General features: G+C 37.2%; 1 protein-coding gene and 1 pseudogene across 1 annotated transcript in view; both read left to right on the top strand.

The window, feature by feature from the left end:
• The window catches only part of Rabl3 (RAB, member of RAS oncogene family like 3), a 50,311-nt gene that overhangs the window by 17,693 nt on the left and 14,195 nt on the right, over positions 1–18,423 (top strand). Inside the window, exons 3-4 of the mRNA XM_008842911.3 lie at positions 10,822–10,951; positions 16,705–16,819. Coding sequence (XP_008841133.1) covers positions 10,822–10,951; positions 16,705–16,819 — 245 coding nt within the window. The remainder of the gene's footprint in view (positions 1–10,821; positions 10,952–16,704; positions 16,820–18,423) is intronic.
• LOC108491315 lies at positions 7,467–8,065 on the top strand (annotated as a pseudogene).

Here is an 18,423-nt window from a genome sequence, read left to right as displayed (position 1 = left end):
AATTTAAAAATAAAATAAAATAAAAAATAAATGTCAGAGTCCTGGACAGGAAAGTCATACTAAAATAGCAATTACTGAAATGGAGAATTTGTGCCTACTATGTACCCCAAGGAAAGAGGGTGATAGAAACACTTCACAAAGTTTTGAACAGGTACTTTGTCAAATGGATTATCTTCTGAAACTGAACAAGCTCTTCTCTGAATGGGTCAATGACAGACAGTCAAAAAATCAAAAAATAAGTAAATAAAAGATCATTCACCATGATCAAGTTGGATTTATTCCAGCGATGCAGGGATGGTTCAATATACACAAGTCAGTAATCATCATTAATCATATAAATGGACTCAAAGACAAAAACCACATTGTCATCTCAATAGATTCAGAAAAGGCTTTTGACAAAATTCAGCATGCATTTATATTCAAAGTTCTAGAGGGCATTGGACTAGAGGGAACATACCTCAACAAAATTAAAGCTATATACAACAAACCCACAGCCGACATCATTCTAAATGGAGAAAAACTGGAAGCATTCCCATTAAAATCAGGAACCACATGAGGATGTCCACTAGCTCTACTCCTTTTTAACATAGTGCTTGAAACTCTTGCTAGAGCAATAAGACAGGAGAAGGAAATTAAAGGAGTACTAATTAGAAAACAACAGGTCAAACTATCACTTTTTGCAGATGATGTACTATACCTAAGAGATCCCAAAAGTTCCAGCAGAAAAGTCCTACACCTGATCAATACTTTCAGTATAGTGACAGGTTATAAAACCAATCTACAAAAATCAGTAGCCTTTCTATATACCAATAACAAGCAATTGGAGGAAGAATACAGGGAAATGCTCCCATTCACAATAGCTGAAAAAAAAATAAAATATCTTGGAATAAATCTGATCAAAGACACCAAAGATCTCTACAATGAAAACTTTAAATCGTTAAAGATGGAGATTGAGGAAGACACCAGGAGATGGAAGGACCTCATATGCTCATGGATTGGAAGAATTAATATTGTGAAAATGACCATCCCATCAAAAGAAATATATAGATTCAATGCAATCCCAATTAAAATCCCTATGACATACTTCACAAAATTAGACAAAACCATCCTTAGATTCATATGGAAACACAAAAGACCTGGAATAGATAAGCAACCCTGAGCACAAAGGGCAACACTGAAGGGATTACTATACCAAACCTCAAAGTATACTACAGAGCTATAGTCATAAAAGCAGCATGGTACTGGCACAAAAATAGACGCACAGATCAATGGAACAGCATTGAAGATCCAAACCTGAATACACGCAATTTCAGCCCCCTGATATTTGACAAAGGTTCCAAGAACACACAATGGAGGAAAGACAGCATCTTCAACAAATGGTGCTGGCAAAACTGTATCTCCACCTGCAGAAGAATGAAACTAGATTTTTTATCTTTCACCTTGCACAAAAGTCAACTCCAAATGAATCAAAGACCTCAATGTGAAACTGGAAACCCTGAAAATACTAGAAGAAACTGTTAGCCTTGACTTACAAGATATAGGTATAGGAAAGGATTTTCTAAATCAGCAGTTAATGCATTTGTACAAGTTTAGAAAGCAGATCAGCATGAAACTAGCTAAATTCTGATTTACTGAAATAACAGCAGTAATTCCCTCTCAAAATCTTTGCTTTTTTTAAATCTATTACATAGTTCCAGAACTCTGGGTAGCATGAAATTGCCCAAGAGGAAACTGATAAAAGCTACAGCAGATATGAGGCTGAAGAGATGGCTCAGTGGTTAAGAACACTGTTCTTGCAGAAGACCCAGGTTCGAATCCCAGCACCCACATGACAGCTAACAACTCTCCTTAACTCCAGTTCCAGGGGATCCAAAAGCCTCTACTGTCCTCTGTGACCATTTCACGACACAGGTGCACTTACCTACATGCAGGCAATACACATATACACATAAAATAAAAAATAAATAAATTTTAAAAAAATTTTTTAGAAACTACAGCAGATAAAGACAGAGATCATGTAACAACGTGACTGGTTTTACTAGAATGATTGTGGTACTAAATGACACCATTAAAGCCAGTCTGACCCTCGTTGCATTATTGTAGAAGACTAAGGCATGTGGGCCAGGGGTCACACTGAAAATGACCTTGCTTGTATTACTGTTCATTGTTGATCTCTCTTCTCCTTCTTTGAGTAGCATGTATTTCTTGAGTGGCAACATAAGTAAAAGGCATTTTAAAACTATAATCTTACAGTTGTAGAAATGTAAATCATGACTGTAGTTATAAAATGAGCAGTTCTCTGTGGAAAAAAATGATCAAAGTTTATAGAGACTTTGTCTAAACATTTTCAGAGACACTGTCTTCTGTAGCATCTTTTATATTCTGTATTACTGAACCTGTGAGAGGGGTTCTGCAGAACTAATATAGATTCTTGAATACCCACTCTTCAGAACCCTTAGAAACAGTTGTCCATTTAGCGTACCTCAAATCTGTTAAGAGTCAACTAGAAATAGAGGTGATAAAGGTAATAATATTACTGTTTAATTTCAGAGTCTGGGTGAAGTTACTGAATTTACTCAATGATCACTCACATTTCGGATTCAGTTACTCTGTGCAGAGGTGTTCATAACTGAATTAGGTAGGAACTTCTATTTTGTGGTGTCTTCCCTCATTCCTGGTTTCTGATTTTGTTACCTTAAATCTAATGAGCTGATAAATGTATGGCAACTCCTAATTATGAAAGCAAGACTTTCAGAATTAAATGTTTTCACAAATTATAAATAGGGAAATTGATTTGTCATTTCGAGTTTGCTTTAATGGGATTTTAACTCTAATTTGAACCTTGCATACAATCAATATATATTGAATTCTTTGGGCAGCATAGCAATACACAGACACTAGGGAACAATAAAAAGCCATTGTTTTTATCCTCACCAAATACGAAGTGAATCTACTTGGAGAAATTTGGTTTATGTATAAATGATCTTCAAAGTGACAATAACAATGATAACTAACTTTTTTTAGTGCTTGCTTTGGTTAGGCATTCCTATACATAGTAGTTCATTTAATTCCCACACAGCTCTGTGAGGCAGGTGGTATCCCTTTTAACACATGATACAGTTGAGATTTGGAGGCGTTACAAGATTTGTCCAAGGTCATACTGCTAGTAAGTTGAGGTTCAAATCCAGACAATCTGGTTCAAAAGCCTACAGGTTGTTTTTATTTTATTTTATTTTGTATTGATTCTTCAAGAATTTCATTGTGTATTTTGATCACATTCTGACTCTCTCATCTCTACCCCTACACTATTCCACCCTCACTTCATGTCCTCTGTTATTATTTTTCTTTTTTTAAAGGCCTATCAAGTCTAATTTGTGTTCCCAAATGGTCTTGGATATGGGTTGCTGCCTTGGAGTATGGTCAACCTACCAGACTTCACACCCCTAAAGAAAATTGACTCTCCCTCTTCCAGCATCAGTCAGTTGCCAATAGGTCCTTAGTTAAGGCTGGGGCTTCTTTCCCACCTCCCCTATCCATGCTGCATTTTTGTCTGGCTCAGGCTTTCATAGATTAGTGCATCTCTCAACTCTCAACCACAGAAGCCTCTTTTTGCAGCAGATGGCAACTAACACAGAGGCCCAGAATGGTCAACATGCAAAGAATAAGAAACTGTGGAATTCTCAGCCCTAAATGGGTCATCTGTATCACACCTTATCCTTCCAAGGCTCAGGGATCATTGTAGAAGAAGAGGGGAAAAGACTGTAAGAGCCTGAGGTGGTAGATGAAATACAAGGAAACCATATTGTCTGGACACAACAGGGTAGTTGCGTATATCAACCCAAAGTACTTGTGACAGCATACACAAAGCTATGGTTCTTAATCACACCTCATTGCTGCTTATTACAGAGCAATTCAAAGAAATAAGTATTCTGATGTACTTCAATATGGTAATATTTAGCTTCATGAGGCAACAAGTTTGAATTTACTGAATTGGAAAATTTAGTTCATCAGTTTAATAAGCCATATTTCAATGATTCAATAGTTACTATTTTGGACATTTCCCATTATTGAAGAAAGTACTAAAAGACAGAAGTGGTAAATGAATGTTATTAGAGTTTAAGAGAAAGTGAGTTACTTTCAAGATGAAATCCACTAGATGTTAATGATTGAATGGTGGCCTGAGTTACTGGATAGACTTATCACACACACCCCAAAAGGGGTTATATCATAGGTAAAAGAGAAGGAAATTATAAGTTCAGTTCTACACTAGAGAGATGTATCTGTGAGTTTTCTAACTGAAGTTGGCCAGGAAACATTTGATAAAGAGGTGCTAAAGTTCAAGAGAGAATTCTGAGTTGCAATCATGTATGTAGAGATAATCCTGAACCACAAGAGCCAATGAGTTTTTTAAAAAGAAAATGGAGGAGAGAAAGAAAACCTTGGGGAATGTTTAGAGAGTTGAAGTTTCTAAAATGGAGTCAGAGAAAGCTTGATCAAAGAGGTGGTCCAGAGGTTGAACTGCCTCATGAGCAAGGACAAGAAGCTCATGAGGAGGGTTTGGTTTATAGTATGAAATGCTAGAGATAAAAGGACTGAGAGAAAAACAAGCATTGGATTTGGTGGTGATGGTGTATAGTAGCAGTGACTCGGCAAAGAGGAAATAGAGACAGATTTATAGCAATTTCACAAACTTTAGAGGTTAAATAAAGGAAATAATGGGTATAGAATGGAAGAGACGGTTTGAAAAATAGAGAGAATGAGCTTGACTGAGGGCAAAAGCCGTTACTAGAAAGGAAGGAGCAGTTAGTAGTAGCTTTATACTGTTACTTGAATTGAATACACTGGTTGCATCTCTTACTTTCCTCTACCTATCTCTTTCTCCCAACTTTCTCCTAAGACTTCCTACCTTTGTTTTCTTTCTAGTCACAATTCAGTAGACACAGTTACTAAACTGAACTTGTTAATATCTATTCTTTCTTGAGGCATTTCATTTTACTTATTTCTTCTTCTTAAAAAAGTTACAATGAGCTCTTCAAATGAAATGAAGCCATGTGTAGTCTTGGTTTAGTAGCCAATAAACATGAGCAGTGAGTAAATGGAAAGGTCCAAATGAGAAGGCAGCAGTATTCAGGAGTGTGTTTCAGTTTGCCATATGATTGGCACCTGTTCTTCCTACTGAGAAAACCCTTGGGTTGCCATAAGGTCTTGACTGTCTTTAAGTATCAGATCCTTGGTGACTTCACTTAGATATAAAACAGTATAGAAAGATGGCTTGGCAGATAAGAGCATTAGCTGCTCTAGAGGACCCAGTTCGGTTCCAGTCACCCACATGGCAGCTAACAACTGTTTGTAACTCCAGTTCCAGTTCTGACACTCTCTTCTGGCCCCATGGGCATTGCATGCATGTGATACACTTACATACATGCAGGCAAAACTCTCATATACATAAAATAAAAATAACTAAGTCCAAACAACACTCTTCTTATAGCTAAGCATTACTCCACCCAACATGTTAGGGTCTTAATATAGCACCAAAATGCCACTTACTGTGTCAGGGGCCTTGCTTAGTATAATGTTAACTTCCTTATAAGCTACTGGCTTTAAGTTCTTAGGACTTACTCCATAGTAGTTTAAACTTAGCTAATATCAATTAAGCAAGTTGAGAAAGAAGAAAGACACCTCTTCTAATTCTAGAAGGAAACAAAAAACTTGGTTTGGGAAGGCAATTCATGACAGAGAACAGTATAGGAGTATGTATACCCGAAGTGTGTGGGATGACCGGCCAGTGCATTGCAAGACTAAGAGGTGTGCACTATAGGTGTTAGATTACATGTTGAAGTTTCTCAGAAGAGTTATAACCTTTTAGGTGAGGCAGTATAAGACATTTGAAATAATTTTAGTGATAAAAGTGGTATACTACAATGGAAACTTAGTTATATGTCATGTGGGGAACTTTATTATCCTCCCCCCCCACCGCAGTCCTAGGGATCAGATACGGGGCCTTGTACATGCTAGGCAAGGGCTCTGCCACTGAACTGCACTCCTATTGGAGCTCTTTCAAAAATTCAGGCTTTTGATCCCATCTCAGAAGCTTCATTAAACTAACTAAATACAATAAAATTTTATATGATGAGATAACCTAAATGTATTAATTTAATAATGTCAAAGCACTGAACATGTACTAGGTGTTATGCTATTTTCTAGGGATACAAAGATGAATAGTATATGGCCCCTGCTCTCAAGCTCTAAGTGTGATAGAAGAGGTATCAGGAAATAAGTAAGACAGTGCAGTCGCTGAAATGATAGCAATGTACAAAGTGTTATGTAGTAAACAGGAGGGGACCTAACCTTCCTGGTTTGGGATGTCGGGGAAGGTAGGATCAGGAAAGATTCATGGACGTGCTAAGCCTTTTCATAACAGATCATTTCTCCCTATGGCATTGATATTAGTTCAGTAGTTTTGCTTAGAAGTATTTGTAAAATATGTCATATTTCCTTGCTTTCTTAAAATTCATGTAGTGTAACTTTCTGATGATTTAGTATAATCACGTTATCAGTTATTGTCATATAGCAAAATAGTGATACTTTTTATTGCAATATACAGTATTAATTTCCATTTTCCAAAATAGTGCCCAGCAGCTGTGACTTTGCTGTTCTCACTTTCTTTCTTCTTGTCTTTATTGTTAGTCTGATTTTTTTTATGCGTATGAGTGTATTGCCTGCATGTATGTGAGTGCACCCATGTCGTGCAATACCTATGGAGGTCAGAAGAGGGCGTCGGATTCCCCTGGAACTGGAGTTAGGAACGATTCATAGCCACCATGTGGGTTCTGGGAATCGAACCCAGGTCCTCTACAAGAGCAGCCAGTGCTCTTAACTGCTCAGCCATCTCTCCAGCCTGTTAGTCTGATTCTTATCTTCTATCCATAAAGTAACATATTTAAACTTTTTCTTGACCAAAAGGATTTATACCACCCCCAAAAAAAATTAATATAATAAAAGTGTTAACACATTCTGTTGAATATAATATGTGAGTTTTGGTGGATTTCATGGTATCTTTTTAAAGTACTGAGGTGTCTTTTTCATCATTATTTTAAAGTCAGTAGATACTTTAGAAATTACATAATGCAACTCATTCATTTTATAAACAAACTGAGGCTTAAAGATATCAGGGCTGATTCATGATAATCAAGAAGTAATAATCCTGGCTTGCTGTGGTAGCACAGGCCTTTAATCTCAGCATGCAGGAGGCAGAGAAGGTGGATCCTTGTGAATTCTAGGCCAGCCTGGTCTGCATAGCAAGTTCCAGACCAGCCAAGACTACATAGTGAGAACCTGTCTCAAACCGCCCCTCCCCCCCCTGAGCCATTGCAGTACATTGAGCTCCATAGAGACAGTGCCAGGGCAAGTGAGAGGCAGACAGGCACTGGATGACTCTGTGCCTTGCTGAGGAAAAACAACTAAACATGGACAAAGGAGATCCTAAGAAGCCGAGAGGCAAAATGTCTTCATATGCATTCTTTGTGCAAACTTGCCAGGAGGAGCACAAGAAGAAGCACCTGATGCTTTCATCAGCTTCTGAGAGTTTTCCAAGAAGTGCTCAGAGAGGTGGAAGACCATGTCTGCTAAAGGAAAAGGAAAGTTTGAAGACATGGCAGAGGCTGACAAGGCTCATTATGAGAAATGAAAACCTATAACCCTCCTAAAAGGGAAACAAAAAAGAAGTTCAAAGATCCCAGTGCACCCAAGAGGCCTCCTTTGGCTTTCTTCTTGTTCTGTCCTCAGTATCGCCCCCAAATCAAAGGAGAGCATCTCGGCTTATCTGTTGGTGATGTTGCAAAAAAACTGGAAGAGATGTGGAACACTGCTGCAGATGACAAGCAGCCTTAGGAGAAGAAGGCCACTAAGCCGAAGGAGAAATATGGAAAGGATATTGCTGCCTACAGAGCTAAAGGAAAACCTGATGCTGCAAAAAAAAAAGGGGGGGGGGCAGGAGGTTGTCAAGGCTGGAAAGAGCAACAAAAAGAAGGAAGAGGGGGAAGATGAAGAAGATGATGACGAATAAGTTTGTTCTAGCGCAGTTTTTTTTTTTCTTATCTGTAAAGCATTTAACTCCCCTGGACACAACTCATTCCTTTTAACGAAAAAAAAAAAAAAAATGAAACGTAGGGCTGTGTAAGATTTGTTTTTAAACTGTACAGTGTCTTTTTTTTTGTATAGTTAGCACTACCCAATGTTTCTTTAGCTAGACTTTGTCCTGGTAGTGTTTTCAGTAGCCATTGACCTTGCCTGGTTCAGTATGGGGGCTGTAAACTGGTGCGGGAATTTAAAGCAGGTTCTTGTTGGTGCACAGCACAGATTAGTTATATATGGGGATGGTAGATTTTTGTCTCTGATACCGTTTATACGAAAAGAATTGTTGTTCTGTTAACTGAATACCACTCTGAATTGCAAAAAAGAAAAAAATTGCAGCTGTTTTGTTGACATTTGAATGCTTCCAAGTAAATACAGTTTTTTTTTATTTAAAAAAAAAAATCCCCCCCCCACAGGAAAAAAGTATAATCCTAATATAGAATGATTCCATTCTATAAAATGAGCAGTTCTTCAACAGAGAGTCACAGCACAATTGTCTAGAGAATTATGTACCTGGGTCTCACCCAAAGAACCTGCATCTGTTATCTTGACATTATTTTTTGAGGGGAACAGGGTACTGAGGTAGTGAGACAAGATTGTACAGTATAGCCAAGGCCAGCCTCAAATCCATAATCCTGCTTCAGCCTCTCAGTGCTGAGATTACAGGTGTACTCTATTTCTTTTTAAAATTCTTAGAAAAGTCTACCCTTGAATTATCACACATCTAGTTGTTGTATATCAAAATTTGTTCTAAATAGTTAAATAGTTGAACAGTTAAATAGGCAGTAAAAGCATAGATCGTGAGAAAAAAAAATCTGGAAATTTATTGGGAATAAGAAAGTCATTGGAGAGTCTTGAGCAGAAAGTTGAGATGATCTCACTTGGATTTTAAAATAATCCCTCTAATACTATGTGAAAAACAGATGCGATAGGGGAATGCCTCTAGTGGAGAAACTGGTTAGGAGGCCATACATTAATTAGGCAAAGAGATAATCAGAGACTTTGACCTGATAAATGTGGAAGTGGTAAAAATGAAAATCTTGGCATATTTTTAAGATCAAAGGAACAGGTTTTGCTGACAGATCAGATGTACAGTAGGAAAAGAGTCAAAGTTCACTCCTCAGTTTTTAACTGAATTAACTGAAAGGATAGAATTGCCTTTTGCTGAGACAGGAAACTGGGAAAGGAACAGGCTTGGGAAGATAAGGATGTTGTTTTGGGATATGTTAAATCTGAAGTGCCTATTAGATATTCCCAACTTAGTCTGGTGAATATGGTATTCTAACATTCCTAGTGTTGATATAAATAAGGAAATAATAACATAAAAATGACACTTTAAAATTTTAATAGATGAAATTGTCAGAATATTGATAGGAAAGAAAGACTGAAGAACTAAACCCTAGGATGCATGCTTAGAGGTCAGAGACCAGAAGAATCCAGGTGGAAGCTGGAAAGGACAAGTTGGTGGATGGAAGAAACCCAGTAGAGTGGGAGATCATAGAAGCTAAGTGAAGTGTGGTGAACACAGAGGAGTGAGTTGTTGTGATGGGGTAAACAAAAACTTAACCATGGTGTCAGTGAGGTGGAGGTAACGGTGATCTTAGCCAGAAATAGTTCAGTGGGGGTATTGGGACAAAGGCTGCATAAAAATAAGTTCAAAAGAGAATGTGCGTGCCAGTGAAATGCCTCAGTAGCTAAGGTGTTTGCTGCCAAACCCGAGTTGGATTCCCCATAACCCACATAGTGAGAGAACCAGCTCCCACAAGTTACCCTCTGACCTCCAAATGCATGCTATGCCCCCCCCCACACACACACAAATTAAAACTCTTTAAAGAGAAAATGTGAGAAGAATTTGAACTGAAAATAGACAACTGTGGGGGACTTTTTCTGTGTAAAGGAACAGAGAACTGGTGCAGTAACTGCAGGAGGACAAGAAGTACTTGTATGCTGCTGAGAATTATCCAGCAGAAGAGGAAAATGCCATGATAAAGAGCAGGAAGAACTGATGTAACTACATCTTTGAGTGGGAAAATGGGATGGATTGAATACAGAGAAGATTTAGACTGCGGAGAAAAGCAGATTATATGGGCATACATTTCTGGAGGTCGAGATATGTGGAAAGAGCAGGTGGTAGACGTTCTTCTTTTTTATTCTATCCTAGGAAACAAGTTAACCTTTATTGAATGTGGAAAAAAGAAAGTAAGAAATCTTTATCAGGAAAAGGAAAATGACCTACACAATTGATGGAAGGATGACTCCACAGGTGCACTTGAATTTGAAGTAAATTCAGTTAACTAGAATGTGTGTTTTTCTGAGCTCCACATTCAGGAATTGCAGATGTGGAATAAAAGAAGAAAGTGCTATAGCCAGGATTGGAATTTCGTTGGATGAATATAGTGTAAAAGAGGAGCTAAAGAGCAGTGACTGACTGTAAGAGTGGATCCTGGAATTTATGCTCAGGAAGGAAGTGAGGCTTTGAAAGTAGAAGGGGGGAGGGCATTATAAAAGATGTTAGCATCAGTTAAGTCTAGAGTCCAACAGGGTTGAAGATTATTAGAGTTGGAGTATTAAAGAAAGTAGACATGAAAGAGAGTGAGACACTGGCAGGGAGGCCAGTGTTTTAAACTGAATAAGGATGCTTACCACTTTATTTTGTGTCTTTAATAATTATTTTAATTGATCTGTTAGGTTCATGACTACAAAGAAGGAACCCCAGAAGAGAAGACCTACTATATAGAATTATGGGATGTTGGAGGCTCTGTGGGCAGTGCCAGCTGTGTGAAAAGCACGAGAGCAGTATTCTACAACTCTGTAAATGGTAAAGCATTTTTTCTACCATATTTTAAAGGTCTGTGAGTGTAGATCATCTGACATGAAATGCTGTGACATACCAGGCTTATCTTGATGAGAGAAAGCTAATATATTCACAATTTACTTGATGTAAATCTGCATATCACAGTCTCATTTCTTTCTGTAGTGTGACCATGTGACTCAGAACAGTAAACACCTGTGTTTTCTAAGTCCTTCTACTTATATTATTTTCATAAACTTAAATATTGATAAGTAAATGTAAATATTTGGGGTTCTTGATATAAAACACAGAACTTCCAAAACAACATCCCTTGGGAATGCTGTTACCTCAGTCAGTTGAATAAGAAAGAGTCCCCCCAGCTGGATGTCAGTGACATCTTTTATCTGCTTTTTACCTATATCTATTATATAGATGAACCTATATAATTATAAATAGATGCCTAAAGGAGTGTTTTGGAGATGCAGAAATTTCATCCAGTTAAAAATATTCAAATACTTGAAGCTGACTTCCAGATGGAGGTATATAATAGAGTACATACTTGCAGTTTGTAGAGTGTCTATTACTTGTCAAAAGACTAAAATCACCACTTAATATTTGTAATTTGTCTATAGTTCCTTTTTCTTATTTTTAAAAACTCTTTTCACTGTGAAATATAATTTCAACTTATGTTTGTATCCTAGTTTGCTTTGTGTCATTATGATAAGACACTGACCAAAACCAACCTGGGGGAAGAAAGGGTTTATTTCAGTTAATAGGTTACAGTCCATCATTGAGAAAGTCAGGAACCTGAGGTCAGGAACTGAAGCAAAGACCTTGAAGGAATGATGCTTACTGGCTTTCTTCTTGCTTACATTCAGCTACATCTCTAATACAGTCCAGGCCCATTTGCCTAGGGATGAAACTACCCACAGTGGGCTGGGCACTTTCCTACATCAACTAGCAATCAAGAAAATGTATTACAGGCATACCCACATAACAGTTTGATGGAGGTCACTCCTCAAGTAAGGTTCCCTCTTCCTAGGTGACTCTAATATGTAGGTTGACAATAAAAGCTAACCAGTATGTTTGATTAATGTACCAAAAGACTTGACACCTCACCATATCCAGTAGAATATTTATTCAGTATCTTCCTTATATTTCTCTTTCAATGTCTTTCCATATTGTAAGGCACTCTGTACACACACAAAGAAATAGAGAAAGTTCTTGGATACATACTATAAAATGCAAAGGGAATTGTGTTAATTCACAACACCATATCTCATTTAGCTCTGAATTCTGTCTGAAAATATCATAGTGTAATTGAAGGAAAAAAATTCATAAATGGAACAAAACAAAGCTAAAATATGACATGAATACATGCCATAATCATGCAAGAATGTACAGAATACTGATACTTATTAATTGAACATATATATATATATATACACACATCTATGTGAAAACACACACATAGATATGTTAGAAACAGAAAGATTAGAATGATATAGTGTGAAATGACTTAGAGAAAAGGAAGGAACTGAAACTGGGTTAAACTTGAATCAAGTGGTAAAATAATATTAGTCAAGTGATTTGTCAAAGTAGATAGGAATTAAATCTGACATGGGGAAGTTTGAAATGTGTAATAACATATCCAAACATTTTTTTGCAACAAAGATAGGATAAAAATTATAAAGAAGCCAGGTGTGGTGGTACATGCCTTCAATCCCAGCACTCAGAAGGCAGAAGCAGGTGGATCTCTGTGAGATTGAGGCCAGCCTGGTCTATATAGTGAGTTCCAGGCCTGCTGGAGCTACAGGGAAACCCTGCCTTTAAAAAAAAAATTATAAATAATGCAGATTAAAAACGATTTAAATCCTAGAGACTGGAATCCTAAGTTGCAAACTTTTAAGTGCTAAAGAAGAAATCCACTAGCATCCATATTTGATTATCTCTTTGAAACCTAGTATTCATTTGTGATTTGTCTCTTTTAATATCATTGAAAAAATTACATATATCCTACACTGATTTTAGTTATAAGATTGAAATATATTCCTGTTTTCTAACATTTTTTTTAAAATCATTTATTGAAAAACCTGTCTCTCACCCTAACTCTGGAATGTTTCTCTTGACACAAGCACTCAAGTTTTTCTACCATTCCAAGAAGCAGAACATAAGGATCATGCTAATCAAATGCATAGTTTTTATTCTTAGGAAGACTTTCTGCCTTCAGTACCCTTCCTTCCCACTCAGATGACCTAGGTTAGTAATCGCCACAGGATCTTGATAGGTAAAAAGTTGGCGGAGAACGAGTGAATGGAGGAGGAGGCACCAGGACACAGATAAAACTCTCAGTGGGATAGAGCTTTATTTCACAGGGGACACGTTCCCTTCAGGGAAGGGAAAATGTCTGCCCATGGATTGTGAGCTGGGGCTTATATATGGGGGCTTCAGGGTGCTGAAGGCGGGAAGTTTTTTGGGAAAAATCAGGCGGGGGGAAGCAGGAAAAGCACAGCTTGTAAACCTGGCTCTGTTCCGTCTTCCAGCCAGGATCTGGGTCAGGAAGTGTTTACTTTTTTGTCCTCCTAAGATAAGGGAAAAGCTGCTGTACTAAAACAGCTCCTAAAATCTCTGGTTAACAGGCAGAATCTGCTTACCTCGTCTTCAGAGATCAGAGGAAAGGCAGGCTGCCTCTTAGAAAAATCTGCTTCCCTTGACTTCAGAGGCCAAGGTGTTTATCAGTTCAGTTCCCTTTTTCAGGCTTGTGTGGGACCCTATTGGGGAGGGGGGAGGCTGCTGCTGTTTAAAACCCTAATAGATCTATGAAATGTCTCTGTTCTCCCTTAAAATTAGAACATGTTCTCATCAGCTGTCATTCTGACTACTTTCATCTGGTCCCATCTTGACGTTTCTAGCTCATATTCTACAAAACAAAGCTTGCAACCTAAATGAAAACAGGAAGAATTGGAAAAAAGAGTACTCAAATGCCCTTAAAAGCTCAAAAATCCTTCTCTGAAGATCATCAGGGAAAAAAAAAAAAGCCTTTTCCTTGTCCCTCTGGTAGCCAGCATAGACCTTTGTAACCCTTTTACTTTCTCAACTAACTCTCTTGAGAATATTTATACCTGAGAAATGGAGAAGAGTAAAAATGTCTCATTCCTTTGCCCAAAATGAGATTCTATTATTATTATCTATTATTATTATTATTATTGTTACTATTATTATCATTATTAGTGTTTGAGTGTATTACCTGCATATATGTAAGTGCACCCATGTCATGCAGTACCTGTGAAAGTCAGAAGAGAGCATTAGATCCCCTGGAACTGGAATTATAGATGGTTGTCAGCTGCTTTATGGATGCTGGGAATCAAAATCAAGTTCTCTGCAAGAGCAGCCAGTGCTCTTAACCACTGAGCCATCTCTCCAGCCCCCGCAAAATGAGATTTTAATCTGCTTTCCCATGACATTTTACTATCAAAACACTTGACTGAAAATTCTTGCTATCTCATTTACCATGTGACTAGGCCAAGTTACTCCACCTGTCCGATCCTTGTGTCATCATGTATAGAAAGGAGATAACTCTTACTTCATAGGACTGTTATGAAAATTAGATAACATGTATAAACCACAATAGCCAGTATGCCCACATATATACACAAAATAAATTTAAAATGTATTACAAAAATTTTGAAAGCACAATAGCCAATAAGTACCAAATAAATATTAGCTATATCCTTTAATGGTAGTTCATTATTCCTTTTTTACAAAATTATTTCTTTGTGCCTGTGGGAAGCTGTCTTTGAGAAAGGTGGTGTAGATGCAGCTGGATATGGGAGCAAGTGTCAGATCTCTATATTTGTTTTGGGCACCAGGAGAAATACAGATTTATCTAAGCTGGTTGGAACAAGTCATCTAGCTTGTATAAACCCCTTCGTTCCACAGATGGCGATGCAGCTTCTCATCCTTTTGTCTAAGATCATTTTATATAGCAGACTAAAAAAAATTAGAAAAGTTAAATAATTCTGCCTCTTATGCCCTTTTAAAAATTGGCATATCCCACATTTGAAGGTAGAGAAACGATCCGTTTCATGTCTTTTTCCCAATAGAATCATGGTAATATAAAATAGGAAGAGAAGGGGTTAATAGTTTGAAAACTTATGGTTCCTGGACCACAAGGTATTTTTCTAAATTCTAACAGGCATTGAATTGAAGCCTTTCTTTTTGTCTTTATCTTACTGTAATGCTTTTCTGCATTGCTTTTCTGTCTGGGATCTTAACTGATCTGTTTGGTTATATTTCTGAGCCTTGTAACATTTTCTTATTTTTCTCCAACTTCCTGAAAGTCCATTGTTTCCCTACTCTTCATACTTCTTGACTACCTCTTCCCTCCTCTCTTCTAGTGGTGTATGTCTTTTGCTACTTCATATGAGATTGGACATGCTCAGGGCAGTATGGCCATAGACTCTTACTCTTTTAAGTAAATTAGTTCATTCTCCTCCTGTTCCTCTCTCTGACCCCCATTTGATTTTTGAGACAGCGTCTTGCTATGTAGTCTAGGCTGGCCTCAAACTCAAGTTCTCCCACCTCAGTTTCCCTAATGAAGGGTACAGGCATGTGTCACTGCACTTGGCAAACCAAATCTCTTAAGGATAGCAGTCTCACATAGCTCACCATAATTCAAAGAACTACATTAAACTCTTGAGTTGATGAGATCCAACTAATATACAGAACAATATTTTGTCTATTAAAGAATAGCTATTGAAGCCGGGCGTGGTGGCGCACGCCTTTAATCCCAGCACTTGGGAGGCAGAGGCAGGTTGATCTCTTGAGAGTTTGAGGCCAACCTGGTATACATAGTGAGTTCCAGGCCAGCTGGGGCAACAGGGAAACCCTGTCTCAAAAAGACAGAAACAAAAATAGCAATTGAGGCTGGAGAGATGGCTCAGCACTTGCTGCTCTGGTAGAAGACCAGAATTCAGTTCCCAGCATTCATATGGAGTAACTCACAACCTCCTGTGACTCCAGCTCCGGGAAATCCAGTACCCTCTTCTGGCCTCTGTGGGCACACATAAACATGCCCACAGACATATACATATGCATAAATAAAAATAATATATAATCCTAAAAAAAAAAGAATAGCAATTGACTTGAATGTGGTGGCTCATATCTGTAACCTCAGCATCTGAGAGGCAGAGGAGAACTGAGAGTTCCAAGCCAGCCTGAGCCACACAATGAGTTCAAAGCCAGTGTCCTCTATGTAGTAAGACCGTGGGTTTTTTTTTTTTTTTAAGGAAAAAGCAGGTGTAAAAAATAAAATGACACTATTTTGTGCATTTTATTGCTAATACGTGTTTTTACTGATGTCTGTGACAATATTGTGCGTAGTGCAGAAGCAGCATATTTCTTGAATGTAATTTGTTATTGATTTAAGTAGGTTCGATGCTCTTCATTGATGAAATGATTCCACAAGCAGGACCAAACATAAAGTAAGCACTCCACAGGTATTAAATGCAGAATATTAAAAGGCATTCTAAATATTTATGACATTCTGTTAGTCTTTGAAAAAAAATTTTAAGAGTTATGTAAGTGACAAAGATTAATAGCTAATTATTTGTAAGTGTTCATAAAGGAAATTCTAAAATATTTGTCTGATTTTCTTCAGCATACTTGACTATTAGCTTCATTAAGGACCTAGGAGCTTTACCTACTACACTTATCTTTGTCTAGTATAAAATGAAGAGGAGCTCATAGAGTGCTGACATCATGTTCTCTGCTTGTTTCAGGTATTATTTTAGTACATGACTTAACGAATAAGAAGTCATCTCAGAACTTATGTCGTTGGTCATTGGAAGCTCTCAATAGGGATTTGGTGCCAACTGGAGTCTTAGTGACAAATGGGTAAGCCTGGAATTACTTTACAATTGGTTTGAAGTGTTGCTGCAATCCCAAGACTATACCTCACACAATAATGTAAGATGTTTGATTTGTGCATCTGTTTCACAGTCTACAAATGGTCTTTTTGTTATCTTTAATTGTGTCTTTCACAGCAATGGTTTTTATTTACTGAAGTCTAATTTCTTAGTTTTTCTATTCTGAATTTTGCTTTTGGTATCATATTTGAGAACCATTTGCTTAATGGCTGATCATACAAATGTTCTCTTGTATTTCTTCTATACATTTTATAATTTGGGGTTTATATTAGATCTATGATCTGTGTTTTAATTTTATATAAGATGTGAGGTTTGGGCTGAAGTGAATTTTGAGTTTGGACGTCCACTTGTTCCAGCACCATTTCATGAAAAGATCATCCTTTCTCCATTGAATGCCTTTGTTCCTTTGCCAAAGTCAGTTGATGGTGTTTGTAGGGGTCAGCTTCCAGACTCTAGCTCTATTCTGTTGGTCTATGTGTCTACTCCCTTTGAAACCATGAGCCAAAATAAATCTTTCCTCCTTGAAGTTCTGTCAGGTATTTGGTTGCAGCTACACAAAAGTTTTATATGCATACACACACACACCACAAGTTGCTGTGGATGTATGGACTTCTTCACACTGAATGATAGATAGATCATGTTGACTGATTATCAAATACTGGACCATCCTCCCATTCCATGGTTATAATGTATTCAATTTATATCTTTCTGGTTTTGGTATATTTTCATGAGGTTTTTGTTATTGTTCTGTGCTCATGTAAAATACTGCTTGTACTTTTCTGTTCTCATAAGGTCTTTGACCTCTTTGAGGATAATGCTGGCCTCTTAGGTTGAAAATGCCCCTTCCTGTTCTATTTTTTGGTAGAGATTGTAGATATTTGATGTTATTTCTTCTTTGATAGAATTTACCAATGAAGACTTGGGGCCTGGAGATTTCTTATTTGAAAGATTCTCAACTTCAGATTCAATTTCTTTCATAAGTATAGGATGATACAAGTAATCTGTTTTATCTTCAGTGAATTTAAGTAATTTTTTAGTTTAAAAGAATTCATCTATTTCCTTTAAGTAATCTTTGAGTTTTAAGGAATTCATTTTCTCTAAGTTATTACATTTATGTGAATAGTGTTGTTCATAGTATTTGTTCATTATTTTGGATATATCTATAGTCCATAGTAGTGTATGCTTTTTAACCCCTGGTCTTGGTAATTTGTGTATTTTCCATTTTAGACTTGCTACCACTTTGTTGATTTTATAACCTTTTCAAAGATCTTTTAGTCTCACTGATTTTTTTTTTTAATTATCACTCAAGAAATTTATTCTTGGTCTCTGGAGAGATGGCTTAGTAGTTAAGAGTACATACTGCTCTTGCAGAGGACCCAAGTTTGGTTCCCAGCACCCATATGGAGTGACTCACAACCACCTGTAACTTCTGGCTTCCAAGAGCACCTGCACACACATGGCATTTACTCACACAGACACATCCACATAAATAAAATATTTTTAAAGAAATCTATTCTCTTTTTTTTTTCTTTTTTTTTTTTTTTTTTTTTTTGGTCTTTTTGAGACAGGGTT

The sequence above is a fragment of the Nannospalax galili genome, unplaced genomic scaffold, assembly GCF_000622305.1.
Source record: "Nannospalax galili isolate Female #2095 unplaced genomic scaffold, S.galili_v1.0 scaffold18, whole genome shotgun sequence".
In the NCBI taxonomy this organism is placed as follows: domain Eukaryota; kingdom Metazoa; phylum Chordata; class Mammalia; order Rodentia; family Spalacidae; genus Nannospalax; species Nannospalax galili.
The sequence above is the reverse complement of the archived record's forward strand: the minus strand, read 5'-3'. Positions and strand labels throughout refer to the sequence as shown.